Source organism: Amphiprion ocellaris, chromosome 24 (assembly GCF_022539595.1).
Source record: "Amphiprion ocellaris isolate individual 3 ecotype Okinawa chromosome 24, ASM2253959v1, whole genome shotgun sequence".
Classification (NCBI taxonomy): domain Eukaryota; kingdom Metazoa; phylum Chordata; class Actinopteri; family Pomacentridae; genus Amphiprion; species Amphiprion ocellaris.
In genome coordinates this window covers 11,723,032-11,748,058 of record NC_072789.1, presented here as the reverse complement: position 1 = coordinate 11,748,058, position 25,027 = coordinate 11,723,032, and the positions used below count along the sequence as shown (strand labels likewise).

The following is a 25,027-nucleotide window of genomic DNA, read 5'->3' as shown; positions in this document are numbered from 1 at the left end:
AGAGCCCAGATAAAAGCCACACAGAGTTCTAGTAGCAGACATATCTCTACATCAACTGTTCAGAGGAGACTGAACCAATCAGGCCTTTATGGTCAAATAGCTGCTAAGAAACCACTACAAAGGAAAAGCAACAAGCACAAGAGAATTGTTTGGGCCAGGAAACACAAGGAATGGACATTAAACCAGTGGAAATGTGTGCTTTGGTCTGATGAGTCCAAATTTGAGATCTTTGGTTCCACCCGCCGTGGTGTGTCCACACTTTTGACCGGTAGATGCAGCTTGTGAAGTGTTGTCCCACTCTTCCTGGAGGACTCGGTGAAGTTGACAGACGTTTTGGGCGACAGAATCACATTGTCAGACATTAAAAGCCGACTGAAGTGACTTCTTACATGACAAATGGAGTTGTGAATAATCTAGCGCCTTACTACGACTCTAATTGACATGGCAGAATCAAGCATCCAGTTCTCGTTAGCATCGTGTCATAAAATAAAGACGCATTTTAAGGCCTTTTATAGTCACTGGTCAAACTTGAACAGCTCAGAAATGTTTTATGCACTATTAGCAAAATTTAACCATTTTGTAATCAGAACTATACAAAAATAGATTAACTTTTTCATCAAGTCAGTAAAGAAGAACATTAGTCTCTAGGTTTTTTTTTTCTTTTTTTGCATTTTTACTCACTGTGGGTTCATTTTTCACTGCAACATGAAGTCCAGAGCCACTATGGGAACAGAACAACCATGACTAATAGTACAGACAAGTCAAAACTCTCTTTAATGCAGTATGACGCACAGCGCCATAAATCATTTAGAAAAGAGGAAGCAAAAGCTGAATTTGTTTGATTTTTTAAAAAATTAATAACCTGGAATCAAACATTTTACCAAGTGCCCACAGTTGTTACCAATACTGGAAAATAAAATCAAAGCTCCACATACTACAGATATTCTACTATTTATATTTTTTTATTTTGTATCCATACTAGTATCTGCTGTGTAAACACTGCCTGCAGTTCAGCTGAAAAGTCCCTGATTTTTTATTAGGTGACTGTTGGTTGTAGGTGAGTCACTGAGAGCTTTATGGTTGTGCCAAGGAGTAGGGAATTTTTATTATTTTTTTTTTTTGCAGAATCTGATTAAGCCAAATAGTTTAATTTTTTTGCAGTTTTTAAAATTGTACATATAGAATAATGTGGTTCTGTGTAAATCTAACAGAACTACACATCACACGATTAGCTAAAATTCTCAGTTTTTTTCATTTTTCAGTTTGGGCCTCTCAAAAATTGTGTAATTTTAGCGAGGGCTTTTTTTTTTCTTTAAAGATAACAAGCCTTTCAAAGTTTTGGAATTTCGAAATTAAATAAATATGCCTCATTTTCAGCCATTTGCATGCACAGACATTATTTGTCAGATTCAGAAGTGGAATGAGATGAAAATGCAAAGTGAGTCTGCGTATTAGTGTCGGCTTGTGTGCTTGCTCATCCTTACACGTTGCTTCGACACAGTGGACAAGAAAGGCTTCGTTTGACTTTAGAAACACTTGACAGTCAAATGAAGATCTGAAGGAGATGTGAAAAAATGTAAAATGAATTTAAACGCATATATGGCCCAGTTTTTGGATGTAGAGTAATCAGATTACTCGAAGAGGTCACCAAGAAATCCCCAATGACAAAGCAGGCTTTATCCAGACTTAAAATACTTTATTACAAACAGAATATAAATTTAAAAAAATACATCTGGTCTCAACAAAATGGTGCAAACATTAGATAATAGAGCCGAGTCGATGCCCCTCCTGAGGAAGCATCACAAACGCCTTTGAACGCGGTGAAATGTCAGAATCAGAAACCCAGTTCAGAAGCAACAACAGCAAATCAGTCGTGGTGTTGAGAAGCGGAATATCGGGAGCAGCCATGCAGGAATCTGAGCAGACGATGAGGCTGAGAATGTTTGTGTGGTTAAACTAAGTTGACAGGCATACGAGGAGCTACTGCAGCATGAAACATCACCGAGCTGGAGGGTAAACAGAAACAGATTAGGAGGAAACGCATGTTGTTTGAGCATATTTACATCACCTACGGGGGCAGGTTGACTGTACGTCTGACCCTCAGCTCAGATTCATTCTTGTTTTGTGGTGCTTGTATTCTCTCCTAAAAATCAATACTATGTTCTAGTGTTTGATGCAATAAGTTAAAAACTATTTATGTCAAAGCCTGAGGAGATCAAGCCTAGAATGTTATATCACAGCCACAGGTTTTCATTCATGGCAGCAGCTGACAGGTCAGTGACATTCACGTGTGGCTGAGCAGAAACTCAGCTAATTTCTGCAACTTTTTTTGTGCTTAAAATAACTTCTTACACTCAGTCGACCCAAACCATTACTTCTACATCAGCAGCTCCAACAGCCGCAATCCATTATCCGACAAAGCTGCTGTCTCTCTGAGAAACCCGAGCAGGGATCTCCTCCAAATCCAACAGCTCTGCCGGCAGCTGTTACAGTTTCAGCGGGATGACTGGCCAGTATTTTGGCTGCTTCAGGTCACAGTTTCTGTCGAAAGTCAGCTGCATCGCCGCCTCCATGGCCGAGATCTTGGCCGCGTCCTCGCCGTACAGCTTCTTCATCTCAGCGGCTCGCCTCTCGCCGGGTCGCTCGGACGGAGGAGCGATGCTGCTTCTCCAGGAGACGTCGCGAAGGTCCCGGTCGGCTGGAACGTAGCCGTCCTGCTGCTCGGCCTCCAACTGCTGCTGCTTCTCTGCAAAGACGCCATGAGAAGATATTTATAGACGCACAGCAGTGTCTTCACGTCATACAGTTTTTTTTAAACTATGATAAATAATTCTGACTGTGCATCCATTGGCAAAGCAATTTATCACTAGTCCTCAAAACAGTGAAGACTGAAGGATCCAACTTTCAAACTCATAAAAGGGTGAAAATTACTGAAATGTTCTGAGTGCAGTGGCTGGACACACCACAGGATATCTGGAGAATTAAAACTTCCTCCTGTGTTTTCGAGCTCTGTCAATGGAAGACATGTAATAATGAAAGTTCCTCCAAAGTCCAGCATCGACTACTTCAGTTAAACTCTTTGAATGACATATTTTAAGGCTGTGGACGATGGAGAATCCCATCATCTCCACATGACAAGAACTTTTGTTGGCACAAGTACCATCGGCCTGCTAGTAGCCCATGCAGTAACCATTCTGGGCTGTACACGGATGTGGATAAATGACGAAATTTATGCCACGTGTAACTTTTTTTACCTTTACAGAAATGCACACACAGAAAGAAAGACTTGTGCTTAAGCCTCCTCTGAGTGTTGCCAAACTTGACTTTGAGGGTGGAAACTCTATGCATAGAAATTTTCATTGCTGTGATGACATAAACTGTGACCTGTGTACTGAAACTAATCATTTCACTGCGATTCATTTTTTGTTTTCCATCTCTACACCTGCCGCCTCTTTTAACTTACTCAGCTCCTCTCTGTGTCTTTCTGTCTGGGCGAAGTATTGCCGAAGCTCCTCGCTGATGTCCATGTTGCTGACGTCGCACTCGATGTCGCTGTCCGAGCTGCTCTCCTTGTCGCCGTCTCCCCCACCTTCGCTCTCGTCTTCGTTCCAGTCTGCGTAGCGCTGGTGGCTGTTGGGATGCTGCTCCTGCCAGTATTCAGGTCCGTATCCAGCCTGCAGGGCCTTTCTATAGGCCTGCTGGTGTCTCCGGTGCCAGGACATGGCCTGCTGGTAGTGCAGCCAGTAGCGGTTGTACACGGGGCTGGAAAACCAGGACATCACAGTGTTGATGTCCTCCTGCCAATGAGACGGAACCAGCAGGGTTTATGTTATTCAAAACCTCACATGATTATTTTTCCATTTAAAGCTGCTGGTTGTGCAGTAATTTAAAAGTATGCTGGACAGTTCTGACATTGATGTGAGTCTGTTGAGCAAATACTGGTAGAACAAAACAACACACCACTAGCTACAAGTAAATTTCATTTATGGCAAAAAATGAGAAAATTATTTGTTTCACGTTTCTCCCAAAGAGAAACTATGGTGTTCTTCTTGACCATATTAGAAACTATAGCAGTCACCTGTAAACTTATTTCTATACAACTAACTACATAAGTAGCTGTTCATTAATCAATGATTAACATATGAATAAATGATAATCTATGAGCTTACGATTGAGTTTCCGTTCACAAATCACTTAATGTAAATGAATGAACCACAGAGGGCAAAAGGAAAACAAATCAACAGATTACAGTTTTATCCTGAACCAAGAAACCTGCCAGTGCGTTTGAAAGGCATGTTATCTTTAAAAAGGCCAAATAACACCATTTATCAGAGCCATAAACTGTAAAAACATTAAGAATTGTTGGATTTTTTTACTTTTTTAAACTAATCATTTGTAGTGTTCCATTAGAAAATGTGATCCAATCTGATATTTCATCAAATTCACTTTCTTCTATGTCTCATTGTCTTAAAAAAATCCTACAAATAAACTGTTAAAAAAAAAAAACAAAAAAAAAAACTCCACTGCTTGGTGAAATTGTTAAGCTATTAGTGACTCTACTGCGACCAACAGTTAAGTGACAGAAATTCTAGGATTTTTTCCCTGAACTGCAGGCAGTGTTTAGATATAGATCCTTAGATATAGATAAGCTAGTGTAAAAAAAATACATAACATAAAATATAGGCATGTGGAGTCACCATTATTTTTCTCAGTGTTGGTATCATCTGTGGGAACTTGGAAAATGCAGTACATGTTGACTCCAGGTTTTGTTTTTAGTTTTTGTAAAAACAAATAGTCCAAGTCCACTGTTAATCAAAGATAGTAACAGTAAAAACATAAAGAATTATTGGATTTTTAACTTTTTGACAGACTAATAATCTGTAACTTGCTGTTCATTTAGAAAACTTGACTAAAAAAACGAGCTTGAAATTATGGCATTATTAAAGATCTGATTTTTCTATGTTTCATTTGAAAACAAATCGTTTGCTCTCACCCAATTCTGTAAAAAAAAAAAAAAAAAAAAAAGCAATATTACGCATTCCTTGGCACAACTGTGAAGCCATTAGTGACTTAGCTGAGACCAAATATAACAACAAAAATTCAGGGACTTTAGGCTAGATGGTAAGAAAAAAAAATTTAATTAGTAAAATATTTCTATGTGGTCACCATTTATTTTTAAATTAAATATTACGTCTTTATATTATTATTATCAATATTATTATTATTATTGTCATAATGATAATAATAAGACTATATTTTTCAAGGATTTATGGTATTACGGTATTTTATTATTGTAACTTTCTTATGCTACACACGAGACATTTCTGAGATCTCTCTCCTTCTTCATGGTTGTTCTGTTTCCGTAGAGGCGCAGAACAGTGAAAAATGAACCCACAGTGAGGGAAAATTTGACAGGATCAGGATGTGCTGCTCTTGTTTGCAGCTACAAAATAAAATCCCAACTTCCTTGGTTTTCTTACCATGACTGCAGATGGATGCAGCTGAGCGGATCTTTCTTTAAACCTACAGAGATGCAGATAAACAGAACAAATACGGAGTAAGTTAAACAGCTAACCTAAAGGCACAAAACAAACAGGGACGCCACATTTTCACCTACATAAACCGCACGAAGCGACGACTTCATACACACGTAAACACACGCTGAACATTTTCCACCCAAACACACTTACCTGAGTGCTGTTAACCGTGAGCTGTTAGCGCAGCTCATGCTACTTCCTGTTAGGAAATCTCCCAGCATCCTTTGAGGCACAGCAACAGCGCTGCCGGCTGCGTGGCGCCATCCAGTGGACCCTATGAGGAAATGCAGCAATATTCAAGTAAGTCATGAACACAAAACTTGGTAGATAACATTACTTAAAGGATAAATAACTTTCATTTAATTTCTTTGTTTATTTGGACGGGACAGTGCATATTAATGAACGTACAATGTCATATGTTTACTCAAGGTTGCAGTAAATGGGCCGGATTTTGCACGAGGCTAATTGCAGTGTTCTTCACCAACTGTTGATCAGTGGAACAGCAAATACTACATTGTCTGCAATCACGTCCTCTGTCGCACAGGTGTGGTAATTTTTAGAAATTTTCTGAATAAATGCAGCATTATGAATCAATAAATGACGCGTTCATAATACAAATTACCTACTGGAAATTTGTGACACACTGACATTAGTGTTTTAAGCCACAGATACATGATACAGACTGCAAAGGTGGCTGTCACATACGTCACCAGACTATGGAAATTTATTTACACTACCATTTAAAAATTTGGGGTCACTCAGGCAATTTCATGTTTTCCATAAAAACTCACACTTTTGTTCATGTGCTATCATAATTGCACAAGGGTTTTCTAATCATCAATTAGCCTTTTAACACCATTAGCTAACACAATGTAGCATTAGAACACAGTACTGATGGTTGCTGGAAATGTTCCTCTGTACCCCTGTGGAGATATTCTATTAAAAATCCACCATTTCCAGCTAGAATAATCATTTACCACATTAAGGAGTCTAGACTATATTTCCGAATAATTTAATGGTTTCAAAAATAAGGACATTTCTAAGTGACTGTCAAACTTTTGAACGGTACTATAAATACTGTAAAAATAAAATTTAATGCAGATTTTTCAGTTTTTTAAAAGAACGTGTTTAGTGAAAATTGTCTGTTTTCGGCAATTTTTTAAATGAGACCCTTAGAGTAAAATGATTTTGATTAAATATCACAATTTCAAGATCAGAATCGCTCCAATTTTCTGATGGAACGACTTTCATAGATAAGCTGATCAAATGTGGCTCTGATAAATAGCGTAATTTTGACTGTCTTTTATTTATTTATTTTAATGCCTTTTGCCCGCAGGTTTTGGGGTTCAGAAGGTTAAATCTGTTGACGTGTCTTCTTTCTGGTCTCTTAGTGTTAAGGAAGAAAAATCGAATTAATACGAGAGGTTGAGCTCAGACAAGGAGGAGATTTATTATAGCGTTATTTTACGTGGCATTACTGGGAATATTTTATGGAAGACTCCTTAAATCCAGCTCTCCTTCCAAATGACTGTAATGTAGAAATTGATTGACTTGACTGACTCATTTTGATGAGTTAAAACTTAATTTAATACTTCTGAGGCTATTTCTTCCCCTCATTTCATGCGTTTTAATTTTGTAGAATTCATTTTTTTCACTAAATCAGCAGAAACTGTTGCATTTACAGCAAAATTTCACAGAGTCAAGCTGAGATTTGACTCTGGAGCAGTGAAAAACCCCAAAATGCTTCATTACGTGCTGAAGGATGTCATCGTATTTTCGGACGCGAGTGTAAAAGCGAGCAGTTTGAGTGTCGGAGCGCTGTGAGATATGTTTGACTGTCTAACTGGGTCATGCTTTGGCTTGAGGCTTCAAAGCTTTCAGAGGAAATGCAAAAAGACAGATGTGTCTTTTCAAAACACATTTCCTGCTGTGTTGTGTGAATGGAAGCGTTAACACAATAAAAGAAGCATTTATAGAATAAGCATAAGCATTCTGTCTTTGAATTTTACCCCGGTTTGATGTTGTGGTATTTTTAACAGTGATTTCCATCTAGATGTTATTATACAGAGTGGAGTGTGGATTTTGGATGTTATGTTTTAGTATTTATAGAGCTGGAAGGGTAGTGATCATGAGAGGCTGCAATGTCTGGATGAATTTAAACTACATTTACTTCTATTACCACATAATATATGAAAACAAATGCATATTTAATTGTTGTTTTAGTTTTTTGCTGTGCACAGTGCAAATATGGTTAATCTTATATTCATATTTATGTGTACAAGAAGACAGAAGTTAATGAAAAACCAGTGATTTGTGATGCATGAGATAAGAAAATTTATCCACCAGATATTGTTGTAAGCAAAATTACATAATATGCAAATAATATCGTGCCTAATAGAAAAGCAATAAGATATAATACATTACTAAAAACAAAAATAAAAAATAAGACGTGAATAGAAAAAGTAAGAAATACTGAAGTAGTAAAGCCATTTTACACATAATTACTCTGCCAAGGAACGCGGCGGAGTTATACGATGATTGGCGTTGGTCTGTCTGTGTGTTTATCTGCCAGTCTGTTAGCAACATTACTCACAAATGGACTAACAGATTTGGATGACATTTTCAGGGAAGGTCAGAAAAAAAATGCTAAAATTACACAATTTGTCCGAGCCAAATTTTTAAAACCGAAAGAATTGTGGGATTTTCAATAAATCATAGGTCACGTTTCATTCCTTTCGGGAAAAATAACACAATCTAATGTAATATTCCATCAGAATTACTTTACATTTCTGATGTTAAAAGATTGTCTACCTTGACCAGATTCTGTATAAAAACAATTTAAAAAAGAATAAATAAATGATGTGCTTTAACAAGCGACAACCAACAGTGACATTACAAAAATTCTGCGACTTTTCAGTTGAACTGCAGGCAGTGTTGCATAGAGCAGAGTAGGGAAGCCATAATTTAAAAAAATCTATAGCATGTAGAATCACCGTTTTCTCAGTATTAGAAACACCTGTGAGTATTATTTCGAATGAATAAATAATCAGATCAATTAAGTTATTTTCTGAGTTTTATACCTTTTAGCTCAGCACACAGCCAATTTTCTGTGTATAATTCATATACAATATACTCATTGCCAGTTATAGAAAACGCTTGATTTCAGTTGTTGCTGCTGAGGGTGGCCCAACCAGTTATTAGGTTTAGGGGGCAATTACTTTTTCACACAAGGTCAGATAGCTTTGAATAGTTTTTTTTTCTTACTAAATAAAATCACAATTTAAAAACGGCATTTTGTGTTTACTTGGGTTATCTTTGTCTGATATTTACATTTGTTTGATGATCTTAAACATTAAAATAGGGAAAATATGCAAAAAAAAAATAAAATTTAGAAGGGAATTAGTTTTTCATGGCACTATACATCTAATAGGTAGAAGTTGATAACAGTTTGAAATGAAAAACTATTAAATTTAACTACTCACATTGCTTAATTCCCCGGAAGTTCTCACACTTGAAAATGCTTGAATGGGTGTGAAATAAACAAATGAATGACAGTGAGTGCGTGTAGTTCAGGTTCCAGACGTGAATCTGTGAGTGATGTAGTCTGTAATTTCGTCGGAAATGCAAATAAGTGTCCAGAAACCTCTAGCGTGCAGGAATAAAAAGTGTTTCTTCCTGTCAGGATTATTGTGAAGCTCCTATTGAAAGTAGAAGCAGTCAGATTCACTTCTGTTTTAGAAAACTTTCCATCAGCTTGAACACTACCTGAACAAAGATAGAGTTTCTGTTAGTGGGCAGTAAATGAACATTATGCGTTTTCCCACTACAGTACACTGTTGTCTGCATGCAGCAGTTCGACGTGAGTTTGGATCTCTTGGCCGGTATGGACGGATGGAGGCTGTGGTTTGTTCTGCTTTGGCCACTGTGTTTGTGTGCTGACAACAGAGGTACTGTACTGGAAAGTTTAATGTTTTTATTAATTCCGTTAAAATATGATACTCTGAGTCATAAAATTTTCCTTTTAATTGCAGTGACTGTTACAAAAACCATCGATAGAGGACCAGACGTCACTCCAGTGTGCATCAGGAAAAGCCTTTTATTAGCAACATGTAAGATCAACACAGGGAGACACCAGGACGAAGACTGCTGCCAGCTGCACACAGATGTCCAGCGTTCTGAATGTGAATGCGACTCCAGGTTCAGGCTGGAAAACAAGAATCAAAAAGTGTTTCTGTACCTGAGCAGTTTGTGGGCAGCTGACAGTGGAAACTACACCTGTGAATGTTCATATGAGAGAGGAACACATGTTCTCCATCTTAGCATTACTGTGGAAGGTAAGTTTGCTGGCTGACATTTAAGTTTTTCAAAAAGATGAACTGATATTCCAAAATATTAAGCTGATATATGACTGTCCCTTCTTGCGGCAATGTTCGGCAGATGGAAAGGACGGTGCTTCTTCCACCTTCAAGTTCATGGCTATAGTCGTCCTCATCACTCTTGCTGCTGCTACTACATTCATCAGTGCAGCTGGAATAATCTGTGGCCACATCCTGAGAATAAATCATCACAGGTAAAAACTTCAACCGAGCGCTTTTTACTTTGTGTAACTACAGCATGTAGTAGAGCAAAGTACTAAAGAAAGATCACTGACACAAGTTACAAAACCTGTGATCTCTAATACAAAACTGAGAACATCTATGATTTCCAATCAGCCTAACTACGTTCTCAGCTTTGCACCTGTGAGGTATCTCCAACTCCATGCCTGCACCATATCTCCACATGAAAAAGAACTGTCAGAGACACTAAAAATTCAGATTGTGAGACTTCACAGAAATTAAATAGTATATGAGGAGATCAAGGACCAAGTGGAATCAGTTGATCTCCAACAACAGTAGTAATTAGGAGGTGTACAACGAGCCATAGGACCACTAACAAGAGTTGCAGTGGTCTTCCTCCTAAAATTAAGCCACAGAAAGTGAACTACTTTCACAATCTACCTCTGAAAAAGCAGACAGGCAGCTGTTTCAGACTTGGTAGAGAAGTTACCAGTGAAAATCAGAGTTTCTGTGTAGCTCTGATTTTATGTAAAGCATAACATCAACCTCTATGGATGGTATCCAAGGAAGAAACTCTTGCTTGTAGTGCAAAACTGTAAGATTCTGCTTTTCTAAAGAAAATGTTATTAAAAAAAAAAAAAAAAAAAGCCTAATGAATATTGGGAGCATATTGTTTGTTCAGATTAGACCAGGATAATTTAGTCTGGCTCAGATGGAGTCCAGCATGTTTTGTGAACCTGACCAGGACTACCACAGTGAATGCACAGTCCTGACAGTGAAGCACGGAGATGGTATTGTGATGAAATGGGGCTGCATGACTGCAAAATTGTTGGGAAATGACGTCTATAAATGGCACCATGAATGACTGTGGATAAACCAAAATACTGTCCGAAAACATGACTCTCAGTGTGCAGAAATTTGAAGAAGAGTAATACTGAAGCATGATAACAATCCAAAACACAAAACCACATAAGAGTCTCTAGTAAGGGCATAAGTTAACATTTTGATATACAGTAGGTGGTGTTTTGCTTAATATGATTTTATCCCCTATCAGTACATTTTTCTGCAGATAAATCCCATAATAACTCTGATTATAATGATGAATGCTGTCGCTCCAGTTACAGTGAAAAAAAACAATGGTTCCGTAGGACTGGAGGAGTCATCATCATCTTGAATATTATTTTAAAAAATAAATAAAATGAGAAAAGCAGCAGGTATTCAATACGCTAAGATACTGTTCTCTGTTGCCCACAGTAAGATGTAATATTGTATTACTGGAGGTCCTATTATTGGTTTCAGTGTATTATCATAAATACAACTGCTGTCACTGGTTGTTTTGCTTTGTACCTGGTTTAAAAGGTTTAGTTGCACCACATTTGTTTTTTTTTCGACAAGTACACTCTTAATAGTGGACACACATCTGGTTCTTTACCAATGGTTTTCACCAGTTGCTTTTCCCGCCACTGCAATCAGTTCATTAAAATAAAAGTCAATTCAGTGTGAAATCAAATGAAGGAGTTTGTATGTGATGTAGTTGTACTTGTAAAATGCATCTCCATCAATCATTCCACTAGAATATGTAAAATATAGATAATTTTTATAGTGTAGGCTCCAAAGGGAGGTCATGCACACCCCTTTGCACTTTATGTAAGATTTATGGAGACCATCTCAGAAGTGGACTGTCTAATATTTTTGTCAGGACAGTAAAAATACAATGCTCCAACGATTGAGTGAAGGCTTGGGATGAGATTTGATGGCAAAGCAGTCACATATGATACATTTTAGTTGCAAAAAAGAACATTTATTCTTGTTGGATCACAAACAAAGCAGCAAATGTCATAAAATCCTTTTAGTGAAGTTATAAATAAGTGTGGCGGCCTTCATCTCAGCCAAAATATCTTTTTGTTTTTTATCACTTCACCAGCAGTGTTGTCTTCCACTTCCTTTTTATACCTCGTACTGGCTCATACTTTTGTGTGAACCGTCAACCTGAGGTTTTGAGTGCAAAGGAGTGTGCATGTGGTCCTGTAGTACTGTATAATGTACACTATCAGCAGCAGCTGCACACTCGCTCACACGTCTTGACCAGTATGGCTGGATGGAAACTGTGGCTTGTTCTGCTTCTACTGTGGACATGTTGCACTGACAGCCAAGGTATTGTACAAGAACTACTTTATAATGTGAAGTTGTTCTGCTAATCTTTCTATCTTGAGATTTTAGGTGAAAAACTGAATATAATTTGTATTTTATATATTTTAGTGGAACGATTGTTGGACATCGTGCTAACTGCTCAACTCTGTTTCATAGTGGATTAATTTCTGTTTTAATGAACTGATTGCAGTGGCGGGAGAGCGACTGGTGAAAACCATTGGTAAAGAACCAGATGTGACTCCAGTGTGTCCCAATGAAACCCTGCAAACTATCACAGTGATAACATGTAAAATCAGCACAGAGAGAAGCAGAGGAGAAGAATGTAATCTCACTTATCAATATGGACACGACTTTGAACACGGATGTGACTCCAGATTCTCTCTGATTAAAGAAAACCAAACTGTATTTCTCCATGTGAACAACTTAACATCAAACGACAGTGGAAACTACACTTGTCAGTGTTCATACCCTGACGGAACATATACTCTCCATCTCAGTATCACTGTGGAAGGTAAAGTTTTGGTTTGTTTTGTTGTTACCTTTAAAGATTTACAGTATTTGTATTCCCTATGGATATTTTCCTGCGTGTGGTAACATTATGATGAATATATGTGTTGAATAAAATCAAATGTGGCGCAGTGAAACCACTTACAAATCAAAATTACACCTAAAACCAACAATCTCACCTCCAGTGATACAATATGACATCCTACTGTGGGCAACAGAGCAGTATCTGAATGTTTCTTGACTCAATACCTGCTGCTTTTCTCTTTATTTTAATGGCATTTAAGGTAATGAAGATGCCACCATCATCACCACCAGTTCTACTGAAACATCCGTCTTTTTCATTGTAACTGGAGTGATTATATTCATCATTATATTTGGACTTATTGTGGAATTTATCTGCAGAAAAATGTGCCACAGGTAAGAGATTAATATAGTGGTGATGGGTAATAATATTTATTTGAAAATTTCTGTAGAAGTTTTGAGCGTGCCAGTTGATATGTCCTGCAATAATTATGTATAAGGTATAATTTATATAAGTACACGTATGTCACAAGCCTGATCAGTTCATTTGAACATTTCTGAGCTTTTACTTTGAAAGTGTAGCACACTTCACAGAATCATGTTGACTCCCTGTAAATACAAATGTTTTCTTTTTCGTGGGCAATGAAATTGAGAATTTAATAATAAATTAAAGAAGTAATTAATCCAGTGGAGCTGCTAACGAAGCTCTGTAACTGGGTATGGACTCTTATTGTGAAAATAAGCCCCAAATATTGGGTTGATTTGTCCATCAAAATGTGTTTGTGAGACAGAGACAGGAAGTAGTACTGCCTGGTAAGCTGCACTGGACATCAGGGAGATTTTGTTTTGACAGTCTGGCACAGGGGGAAGCTATGAGGCATGTGTTTATTTTGAAAAGCCAGCATATTTCAGAGCCCCTGGTAAATCGTCTATAACGTTACAGAATTTTATTTTGATAGTGTACCGTACCTCAATGCATCATGTTAACTTGTTTTTGAGCTAAGTAGGAGCTTTTCTTTTAGAAAGCCAATATATATGGACTTCCTTTCAATGATCCTCCTTATTCCAGTCAACCAATCAGCTGTCAGTCACTGGTTGCTATAGTAATTCCAGAGGTGCAGACAGGCAGACTGAGGATTAGACCCTTAAACAAATGGTCACAACTCCAAAACTATAAGTCATAATGAAAAATTTCCTTCATCGATAGAAGCAGAATCTAGTTGTGAATATTCTGAAGAATTTTCATGTCTGTTCTATGTTTTATAGAGATTTGGTGGCAGGTTAGAAAGACACCGTTTATGATTTTTGCCCAAAACATTGGATTTCAGATATAAAGGGAGCCAATGAGAGTTTTGCTCGACATAATCTGAGCTCTTAGGTGATTTATTAAAAAAAAAAAACATCAGTCCAACAGCAATGAGACTCACACTGGGTGGAAGCTTTTAGGTGCCGAAAATCGTTTCGGAGGAATCTAAGAATAAGCCTGACCTATAATAATAAGTTAATTATGTAAATCATTACCTTCTGCATATCAGTAATCACTATTTATACCCTGAATTATTGTGTTTATTGTTTTCCTGCTGGAGAAACACAAAATACAGGCCCCACAGTACAAATTTCATGCAGTATTTCATTGTTTTTGTTGACTGACTTCTCATTATGGAGGATCCCAACCTTCTCCCACTAACTCTGACATTCATTTACTCTCAACAGACAAAACACATCTGGAGCACCTGAGCCAGCCAGATGTGAACCTCTACAGTCTTTGGTGAGTTCTTCACAAATTCTGGTTTGAAGTATTTATCCATGTACATTACCGGTCAAATGTTTTAGAACAGTCCAATTTTTCCAGTTTTTTGATTGAAATTCAAGTACTTCAAGTCCAGTGAATAGGTTGAAATGGTACAAAGGTAAATGGTGAACTGCCAGAGGTTAAAAAAAAGGGTAAGGCTACCCAAAGCCGAAAAATAATGTACATTTCAGAATGATACAAAAAGGCCTTTTTTCAGGGAACAAGAAATGGGTTCACAACTTAAAGCTGTTAAAGCAGCAATGGAGGTTGATGAAGCCTTGAAAGTTGGTGCTACCAAATCCTGCAGGTGTCCCAACTTTTATTGATTACTTACAACCCCCTCTGTCTGCATAAAAGTAGTGTTGGAGCGCATCGTGGCACCATACCCTCCAGAGCATTATTTGAACAGTATTATACTGCAGAAAGTAATGTGTTGCTATAAAAATGGTGAGGATAAGGCAATTAACAATAGAAGAGAGACAGACCATCATAACACTTCAAAATGTAGGTCATTCATACAGAGAAACTGCGAAGAAAGTCAAGGTGTCAGTGAGTACAGTTTTCTCACCATGAAACAACACTCAGAAACTGGGGGAAACTCTGACAGGAAGAGGTCTGGAAGACTCAAAGCCACAACAGAATCAGAAGACAAGTTTCTGAGAGTCAACAGCTTGGTGATAGACGTCTCACAGGACAACAGCTTCAAGCACAACTTAATAGTGGTCGAAGTAAGAAAGTCTCAGTTTCAATTATGAAGAGATGATTTGGAATTTCAAGTTTGGCAGGTTGAGTTTCAGCAAGAAAGTCATTGCTAAGATATCAGAAGAAGAAAAAGAGGCTTGCCTGTGCCATGAAACACCACCAATGGACTACTGAAGACTGGAAGAAGGTGCTATGGACTGATGGATCAAAATCTGAAATCTTTGGTTCATCAGGCAGAATTTTTATACACCGTCTAGTAGGAGAAAGGATGGTTCCTCAGTGTGTGACATCAACTGTCAGACATGGAGGAGGAAGTGTGATGGTCTGGGGCTGTTTTGCTGCATCCAGGGTCAGTGACTTGTACAGAGTGAGAGGATCTATGAACCTAAACAGCTACCACAGCATTCTGCAGCACCATGCAGTACCCTCTGGTATGTTCCTAGTTGGTCAGGGGTTCATCCTACAGCAGGATAATGACCCAAAACATAAATCCAAGCTATGCCAGAACTGTCTTAGGAAAAAAGAACAAGATGATAAGCTTGAAAACATGGAGTCTCCAGCACAGTCTCCAGACTTAAACCCCATGCAGCTGGTTTGGGATGAACTGGACAGAAGAGTGAAAGCAAAGCAACCTACAAGTGCCACACATTTATGGGAACTTCTGCAACAGAGTTGGGAAGAACTTTCTGAAGAATATTTGATTTCCGTTGTGGAAAGAATGCCATGAGTGTGTTCAGCTGTTATATCTATCTATTCTATGCTTTTATTTCAGAGTACAATGAGACATTCACATGCATAATTTCCTATAAAAAACTGGAAAACCTGGGGTGTTGTAAAACTTTTGACTGGTAGTACATGTAAGTTTAAGCATTTAATGAAATGAAGCCATGACATTAAATGTTTGTTGGTTACGGTAGGAGCAGGACGACACCTATACCAGCCTTCAGCGTCCAGACAACGACGTCTACCAGTCTGTCTCCATCAATCACCTACTTCATAACACTGGCTTCAGATCAGCCTGCACTGATACAGCCATCGTCTACACCAACAGTCAGGCAGCACATGGGAAAGAACATGATTTTAACTCAGTTTATGCAGTCTATGAAACGATCTAAAACTAATCCAGAGACAGTACACATCCTGCATTACTGGCACATACACTTATTTTCCAGCTTTCATGAAGGTTTTGACCTGAAAGCACAATGCTGATGTTAGTTTGAAATGATTCGGATGCTTCAGATTGACAGAAAATTAGCTTTTGTACACTGTTAACACAAACAGTATAAACTTATTCACTGAACATTTCTGATGAACTTATACTGTTAAACAATAATTTCCTTAAATCCATCAGTCTTTCTGTGTCTGTGTGAAGTTGATTTGAATTTCTGGAATTTATACTATCTACACTGTAAAAAAAATACTGTAAAATAACATAAAATAGTCTCATAAAGATAATGATTTTGATAGTTTATATAGTTAAAATATATTTTCTAGCTTTAATGTTACATGAAATCATCCATATTTTTTAATTGTTTGATGAAGAATATTTACACAAGGAAACGTGTGTGCGTGTGCGTGTGCGTGTGTGTGTGTGTGTGTGTGTGTGTGTGTGTGTGTGTGTGTGTTGTGTGTTTTCATATTTTTTCCTTCTGCACATGTATGTGTGTATAGAATATGATGGATGTGTGTGTGTGTGTAAAATTCCAAAACTGATGCTGTTCTGTTTTCTGCTAAGATTTGTATCTAATTTTAGAAATACATTTAAAGTACTAAACTTGAATTTAAATTTCATCCTCATGAAGTTTCCTACTTTTTTTTGTCAAACAGTTGAAGTTTTCATTTTAAATTTAAATTTTATGTTTTTCCACAGATAGTCTTTGATGCTATTTTACATTTGACTTTACTTTGTTTCTGTATTTTTTTTAAATTTAATTTTATTTCAAAAATACAGGAAAAAAGTTAAATAAGAATGACAGATTTCATTTTATTTTATGGTACAGAAGGAGCAGCTCTGTGGTAAGATATGTGCATCTTTGTTCTGTTGGATTGAGGCTGGAGAGGTTCTTTATTTACTTGTGAGATGACACAGATCCTCTTTAAACCAGATGACGATCTAGTGAGGGCTTGTGATGAGATTATCTGATGGCAAATCAGTCACATATGATACGTTGTAGTTGCAAACAAGACCAAATATTCTTGTTGAATCACAAACAAAGCAGCAAATGTTATCAGAAAGTCCTTTTAGCCTCTGAAGTTACAAACGAGTGTGGCAATTCTCAGCTAGACTATCTTTTTGTTTTTTATGACAGCAGTGTTGTCTTCCACTTCCTTTTTATACCTCGTACCAGCTCATACCTTTGTGAGAACCGTGAACCTGAGGTTTTGAGTGCAAAGGAGTGTGCATGTGGTCCTGTAGTACTGTATACTGTACACTATCAGCAGCAGCTGCACACTCGCTCACACGTCTTGACCAGTATGGCTGGATGGAAACTGTGGCTTGTTCTGCTTCTACTGTGGACATGTTGCACTGACAGCCGAGGTATTGTACAAGAACTACTTTATAATGTGAAGTTGTTCTGCTAATCTTTCTTTCTTGAGATTTTAGGTGAAAAACTGAATATAATTTGTATTTTATATATTTTAGTGCAACGATTGTTGGATATTGTGCTAACTGCTTGACTCTATTTCATAGTGGCTTGACTTCTGTTTTAATGAACTGATTGCAGTGGCGGGAGAGCGACTGGTGAAAACCATTGGTAAAGAACCAGATGTGACTCCAGTGTGTCCTGATGAAACCCTGCAAACTATCACAGTGATAACATGTAAAATCAGCACAGAGAGAAGCATTGGAGAAGAATGTAATCTCACTTATCAATATGGACACGACTTTGAACACGGATGTGACTCCAGATTCTCTCTGATTAAAGAAAACCAAACTGTATTTCTCCGTGTGAGCAACTTAACACCAAACGACAGTGGAAACTACACTTGTCAGTGTTCATACCTTGAAGGAACATATACTCTCCATCTCAGTATCACTGTGGAAGGTAAAATCTTTCTTCATTTTCTAACTTTAAAGATTCAGAGTTTATGTAATAAATCAAGTGTGGTGCCCTGAAACCACTTAGAAATCAAAATAATACCAATAATCTAACCTCCAGTGATACAATATGACATCCTACCGTGGCCATCAAAGCAGTATCTAAATGTTTCTTTACTGAATACCTGCTGCTTTACTCATTTTGTTTTAATCACATTTAAGGTGATGAAGATGGCACCACCATCAGTTCCACGGAAACATCTTTCTTTTTCATCCTGACTGGAGTGATTGTATTCGTCATTATATTTGGACTTATCCTGGGATTTATCTGCAGAAAAACGTGCCACAGGTAAGAGATTAATATAGTAGTGATGGGAATAAAATCATGTTCTGTAAAGCCCTAGCTGCTGTATGTCAATATCGTTATTTATACCCTGAATTATTAGAATTTTAATTTGTATTGAAGCATTTGTTGGAGTTTTAAGTCTTTCCTGTACAACTGAACCGAGTACCCCTCTGTGCAATATTACGTGTCAAATGACTTACCTCTCAATGATTGCAGTACCTCTAATTATTTGCTGGTATATCAAATTAATACACAAAAGATACAATACTAGTATGTACCTCACTGCATCCTGTTCTCTAATTTATAATCCCGATTTTAACACTTCAAGGAACCCTCAGCTGTTGCTAAGCAGGAATCTGGATATTGTGACACATTTATTTCTATAAACACTGTTCTGTTCAGTATTATGAATATAAATAGGGCCAGTATGATTCATGTAATTTATTTGAGAAAACCACGTACCTTAATGTACAAAAGTTAAAATTCTGTAAAAAATACTGTATACTTTTATTAATAATCACCTGAAAGCAACAGTAGTAGATACCATGAGTAGGAACTCTTTGCCAAAAAGGTCAGCACACCTTTCATTAATGAGACTTAGATCTTTTATTTTGTCAATATTCTACATGTGCAAATTTATTTTTGATGACATACTCGGTGCCCAGCATCAATTATACCAACTTTCTAGAGTGAAGTCCTGCCATTCTTCACATATTTTAAAAAATAATAATAATCTTTTCTGGATGGGTTATGTTGCTCCTCTGTGCTTCGCTGTCAGGACTATGCCCTCACTGTGGTTGTCCAGGTTTATGTCAAACATCCTGGACTCCATCTGAGCCAAACAATTTGATCTTGGTCTAATCTGACCAAAGAATGTGCTTCAATATTCTTCTGGCTTCTTTCGTTTTGTGTCACAAATTTTAATGTTGCAGTTTTGCACAAGTTGGACACATGATGATTTTATAAACTGTCGTTTACACTGTCACAGAAACTCAGATGTACACTGATAATTCCTGTGCTGAGTCTGAAACATTTCTCTATCTGTTTTTAAGAGATAGATTGTGCGCATAATGCATTGTCCATGGTGTCATTTTAGATGGACGACCACTGTAGCACCGATCAGTGGTACTATGACTTGATCTATACCTCCTGTTTTATGCCGGAACTGTGTTACCACTGGTTTTTAGTTATCTTCTATCCTTTTCCATTTTTGTGAAGGCTCACAATCATGTTTTAGGTGTTAGGATCCTGCTCTAGCCCCTGCCCTTCTTTCCCTTTTTCCTCTTTTTCCTCCTTTCTCCCCTGAGTCATGATTTGTTTCTGTGTTGACCTGTCTCTCTTTGGCTCCCTCTGTCTGTCTGTCACCTCTCCCTCATGTCTCTCTCTCTCTCCCTGTCTCTCTCCCTCCTGCTTCACCTGCTTCACCTGCCTGCACTCTGTCTTGCTGATTGCTTCAATGAGTTCCAGCTGCAGCAATCAGTTCACACCATTCACCTGTTCTCCACCTCACCTCCACCTATTTAAGCTCTGCCCGTTCATTCACTCCCTGCCGGATCATCGACTCACATGCCCTCTGTTTTTGGACTCTGTTTTTCTCCTCCTCTGGATTTCCCTCATTTGGACTCAGCAGTTCTTTTGGATTCTCGCTAGCCCTGTTTTTGTCCCCAGCCAGTAGCTCCAGTCTCATCTCCGTTCACCCCAGATTTCCTGAGCCTGCTTCTTCCCTTCCCTTCTTCTTCTTCTTTCCTGAACCCCTTCTGTTCAGTTCCCCCATTTTGTAAGTACCCCTTCTTTGCTTAGTTTTGTTTGTTCTAGTTTAGTGATCTTCCGTTCTCGAATTCTTAGTGTTTGTTAGTGGTTTGGTTTAGTCTTGTTTCTCCCCAGTTCAGTTTTCCATTTATGTATTGTTTTTGTTCCCTGATAAAATAAAAGCCTTTCTATAAATCACATTTCCGCCAGTCTCTCAATGTCTGCGCCTGGGTTCTCCAGCGCCCCCCGTAACATTAGGAGTCTTCTGGTAGTTCTTTTCCATGTGGAGCCATGGTGCAGACAAGCAAATGAAGTTTCTAAACTGTCCAAAAAGTCCCAGCTACAGGGACTGTATTGTCAATATAGTTTTTCTCAAGTATTTGATTTCGATTGTTCGTAGGAGGAAATATTCTACCTGTCCACACAGAAATGATGTGATTATTGAGAGGGGATATGATTTTTCATAATTTGCAGTTTGAATGATGTTGCAGAGGTGTTCTTACTTACACTACCGTTCAAAAGCTCAGACTTAGAATTTTTGAAAGAAAAGCAGTTTTTTTCAGGGAAGATAACATTAAATGAATCAGAATTGCAGTCTAGACATTGTTAATGTGGTAAATGACTATTCTAGCTGGAAACAGCTGATTTTTAATGGAATATCTCCATAGAGGTACAGAGGAACATTTCCAGCAACCATCACTCCTGTGTTCTAATGCTACATTGTGTTAGCTAATGGTGTTGAAAGGCTAATTGATGATTTAAAAAACCACCCCAAACTTTTGAACAGTAGTGTATATATTATATATAATGTATAGATAGAATTTACATAATGCTTATATGTAGGCAAACTTGTATTTATATATGAGCTCCTTATGATCATCTATATTTTGTAATAATTGCATTTCCATGTGAAAACAATTCAAACTATCACAATGCCGAGCCAACAGACAACTAATGAGTTGATTTTTATGTCGTTTACCCAGCAGAAGACAGCAGCTGCCCATAACCAGCCTTCCAAACACGGTAAAATTTCGCTCCTACTGTAATTTTTCTCTCTTTTTTCTACTTAAAAATATCTTTGAAACTGTGTGTTCTTTTTTCAGGAAACAGAGGAGATTGAGCCATACAGTGTGTTCATGCAGAAAGAGAATGTGCTTTATTCAACTGCCAGACCACACAGTTATTGACCTGATAATTCAAATGTGTTTGAAGGACAAACTTAGGGATACTTCTGTCATTGTGAAACATCTGCTTCTATGTGATAGGTGTTTCTGAGTTGAAACCAAGTCAAACCTGCTGTCCATTATGCTGCCGTGCAACTGTTTCACTTATTTGTAATAACATTTCATCAAATGCTATTAATTTAAAATCCAGATTTGTTTTTGTAAGTACATTTAATTCCTTGTGTAAATTTAACGTTTAAAAAGAACATTAACTTTGTTTAACAAAGAACCTAACAATAATCGAGTAAATTATTAGCTAAACAAAGCTGATTCTCTCCAGTCCTCATGATCAGTGGTTGTGCTTCAGTTCTTTTGAACATCAGACTCTCACTCGGAGGGCTCGGCTTCCACTTATACTTAACGTCTTCGAGCTTCCTGCAGACATCCTGTCCTTACCCACATCTGTGTCATGTTGCACATACGCCTCCTTTGCACTTCAATGATCTGCACAAGACTTTAGAGACCACCTTGCAAAAATCACATACGTCTTAGTTTCCATCCATTCTTGATGGTGGTCGTCCCTATTTTACTGTATATGCACAGCTGAAAGAGAAGGACAGACCAGCTGAGCACAACAGAAATCATCAATGACTTGTGCATGAGTCTGTGTAATCTGCATGAAATACCATGTTGGACCTCTGACACTTGAGTTTCAATGTTATTAAGCCAATCATCTTTAAAATATTCTTTACTGTGAGGACTATGCTCACTGTGGTAGACCCCATCTGAGCCAAACAAATCTTGATCTTGATCTTATCTAACCTACACAACCGTTCAGAACTTTGAGGTCACTTAGAAATGCCCTGATTTTTTAAATAAAAGTATTTTTTTCAATGAAGACAACATTGAACTAATCAGAAATACAGTCTAGACATTGCTAATGTGGTAAATGACTGATGATTTTTAATGGAATATCTACATAGGGGTACAGAGGCAAATTTCTAGGAACCATCACTCCTGTGTTCTTATGCTACATTGTGTTAGCTAATGGTGTTCAAAGGCTAATTGATGATTAGAAAACCCTTGTGTGATAATGTTATCACATGAGTAAAAGTGTGAGTTTTCACGGAAAACATGAAATTGTCTGTGTGACCCCAAATTTTTGAATGGTTGTGTATATGCTAAGTCTGAAGCACTAGCTTGGATGTTTCCAAGCTAGTGCAAAACTGCACTAGCTTGGAAACATGCAATACTTTCCCACAAAAATTGGGAAAGTATTACACTATTTATGGCATCATTTTAGGCGGATGATCACTGAAGCTCTGATTAGTGGTTCTAAGGCTCATCGTTCTCTACCTCCTGATTTTTGCTCACTGATCTCCCTGAATCCTTTTCTATCTTTGTGAAATCTGACATTCAGATTTTTCAGTTTCTCTGGCAGTTCTTTTCCATGTGGAGCCATGATGCAGACTTGCTTATAGGTCCAAAACTGAAAAATTCTGGTGTTCACAGCTCATTTTTATAACCTTGTTCATGCAACTTGGATCATCTGGAAATCACAGGTGTACTCAGTTCTGTGTAGCTCACAGTTTGCTTTAAGTTTCTAGTTTAGGGTCAGTATTTTCAATATAGTCTCTCTAAAGTATTTCTTTTGTAAATGTTCGTAAGATGAGAAATCGTGTAACAATTGAGAAGTGAAGCAATTTGCACAGAGGTGTTCTCACTTCCGTTATACTCTGTATAGTGAGGGCTGTGAGGGACATATTGCACTTCCGCTTAAAACACTTCATCTTGGATACTTATAAGGTGTTACTTTGAGGTTTAGGTAGTTAAAGAGATGTGTCTGTGTTTGCCTTTCTCTAAGTACAGACTCATGTATAGAGGCAAAAATACTGTCACTGCTCTGTGACATTAAGGCTCAAAGAAAACATTCATAAGAAGTACATCCAACCACTCCACCACGGTTTAAATATGCTGAGAAATTCTCATGCTCGCTTGCTGTTTGACCTTTTCAAGCAGTCCTGTAGACACTCTTCCTGTTTAGAAGAGAGGTTATTTTGATGTTTAGATGGTCAGAGAACAGTTTAAAGCAGAGTGTCGGAGTTGCTCCTTCAGCACCATGTTCACTGTTGTGGTCTCTCTGGGCTTTTTCCTGCTTCTGCCAACATCTATGTGTTTTGGCAGTCAAGGTAATTATGTTTTTCTCAAATTATCGCTATATTTTTGGTTTAAAGAGGATTTAGTTTTCAATTACATTTACAAATGTAGTTTATTCTCACAAGATGCTGAAATGCAGGACTTTCTTGTAATATTGATTGTAATCAATTGATTTCAGTGACTCTTGAGAAGACTGTTGGGAACAAACCAGATGTTACTCCAATATGCATCAATGAGACGCTGAATATCATCACACTGATACTTTGTAAGATCACAACAGAGAGGAACAGGGAACAAGAGTGTCATCTGGTGTACAGCTATGAATACGACCTTTTTAATGGATGTGACTCCAGGTTCAGACTCGTAACCAAGAATCAGACTGTATTCCTCCACCTGAGCAGTTTAACACCAGCTGATAGTGGAAACTACACCTGTGAGTGTTCATATTCTGGAGGAACAGATATTTTCCATCTCATTGTTACAGTGGGTAAGAGCATTTTAATCTTCTTTTCATCCTGTACCAGCTACATTTAACCCTCCTGTTGTTCATAGGTCTGTCTTTGTGGTAATTGGTTGGACTAAAGTAGGACTAAATGTAAACTATGTGCTTTAAATAACTGTCAAGCCAGGCGGGGTCATTTTTGACCCTAGAGGACAAAAAGTGTATGGCAACTGGAAGGACATTACGAGGGTTAAGGTGATCTTAACCTTCTATGTTATGGCTTATGGAGTAGCACAGTGCTTGTACTTTGGTGTAAAAAGAAATCATACATATGTTCGGGCAATAAAATTGGGTTTGTGCCTTTACTTTGATTATTTCTCACACTTTAAATCATTTCAAGTGAATTTGCTGCCTTAAAAATGTAGATTTCTTTATACTTTGGCACGCTTTGCTTGTATTTATTTGTGTTCACATACTATTAACCTGAATATCTGGCCTGTTTCAGGATAAAAACAGCTATGTTTTAAGCTGATTTGTGTATTTAAATCTGTCTCGATACACACTTTAAAAAACTATCAGATGTTTTTTGTCTTCTCAAAATATAGAAAAATATCAATAACATGACCAAAATAAATGATGAATTTACATTTCTAATGCAAAATAACATTAAAAATCTGTTAATATAGCCATGGAGTTTAATTTTTTTCAAAAAGAAAATGTACTTCCTTTTTTCTGAACTTTTTTTTTAGCATTGAAAGACATATTTATATGTTATAGATACATAAAACAATATATATTTGGATTTTTTTTCTTTAAAATGATGTACACTGCCCACCCAGATAACTTCATGTTTTCCATGAAAAC

At 37.5% G+C, this 25,027-nt stretch overlaps 2 protein-coding genes across 4 annotated transcripts in view; one reads left to right on the top strand and one right to left on the bottom strand.

Annotated features, from left to right (window-relative positions):
- Window positions 1–1,674: 1,674 nt before the first annotated feature.
- gemin8 (gem (nuclear organelle) associated protein 8) lies at window positions 1,675–5,780 on the bottom strand. Of its 2 annotated transcripts, none has more exons than XM_023286761.3 (4): window positions 5,691–5,780; window positions 5,481–5,523; window positions 3,464–3,797; window positions 1,675–2,746 (listed from the first exon to the last, which is right to left on the bottom strand). In XM_023286761.3, exons 1-4 carry the CDS (start codon window positions 5,756–5,758, stop codon window positions 2,487–2,489), a joined length of 705 nt encoding a protein of 234 aa, XP_023142529.2. In that variant the 5' UTR covers window positions 5,759–5,780; the 3' UTR covers window positions 1,675–2,486. The 2 variants fall into 2 exon arrangements, with proteins under 2 accessions (XP_023142529.2, XP_023142530.2); XM_023286762.3 differs by lacking the exon at window positions 5,691–5,780 and adding an exon at window positions 5,618–5,685.
- LOC111579466 (uncharacterized) overlaps window positions 3,792–25,027 on the top strand; it is a 29,283-nt gene continuing 8,047 nt past the window's right edge. Inside the window, exons 1-11 of one of the 2 annotated variants that reach the window (XM_055008106.1) lie at window positions 3,792–5,837; window positions 5,967–6,081; window positions 9,367–9,484; window positions 9,569–9,871; window positions 9,975–10,107; window positions 14,486–14,540; window positions 16,184–17,805; window positions 17,993–18,313; window positions 18,529–18,655; window positions 21,385–21,424; window positions 21,505–24,208. In XM_055008106.1, coding sequence (XP_054864081.1) covers window positions 5,977–6,081; window positions 9,367–9,484; window positions 9,569–9,871; window positions 9,975–10,107; window positions 14,486–14,540; window positions 16,184–16,381 — 912 coding nt within the window. In that variant the 5' untranslated portion in view covers window positions 3,792–5,837; window positions 5,967–5,976 and the 3' untranslated portion in view covers window positions 16,382–17,805; window positions 17,993–18,313; window positions 18,529–18,655; window positions 21,385–21,424; window positions 21,505–24,208. Of the gene's footprint in view, window positions 5,838–5,966; window positions 6,082–9,366; window positions 9,485–9,568; window positions 9,872–9,974; window positions 10,108–14,485; window positions 14,541–16,183; window positions 17,806–17,992; window positions 18,314–18,528; window positions 18,656–21,384; window positions 21,425–21,504; window positions 24,913–25,027 lie in introns of those variants that run through there. The other variant, XM_023286760.3, reaches the window with a different exon arrangement.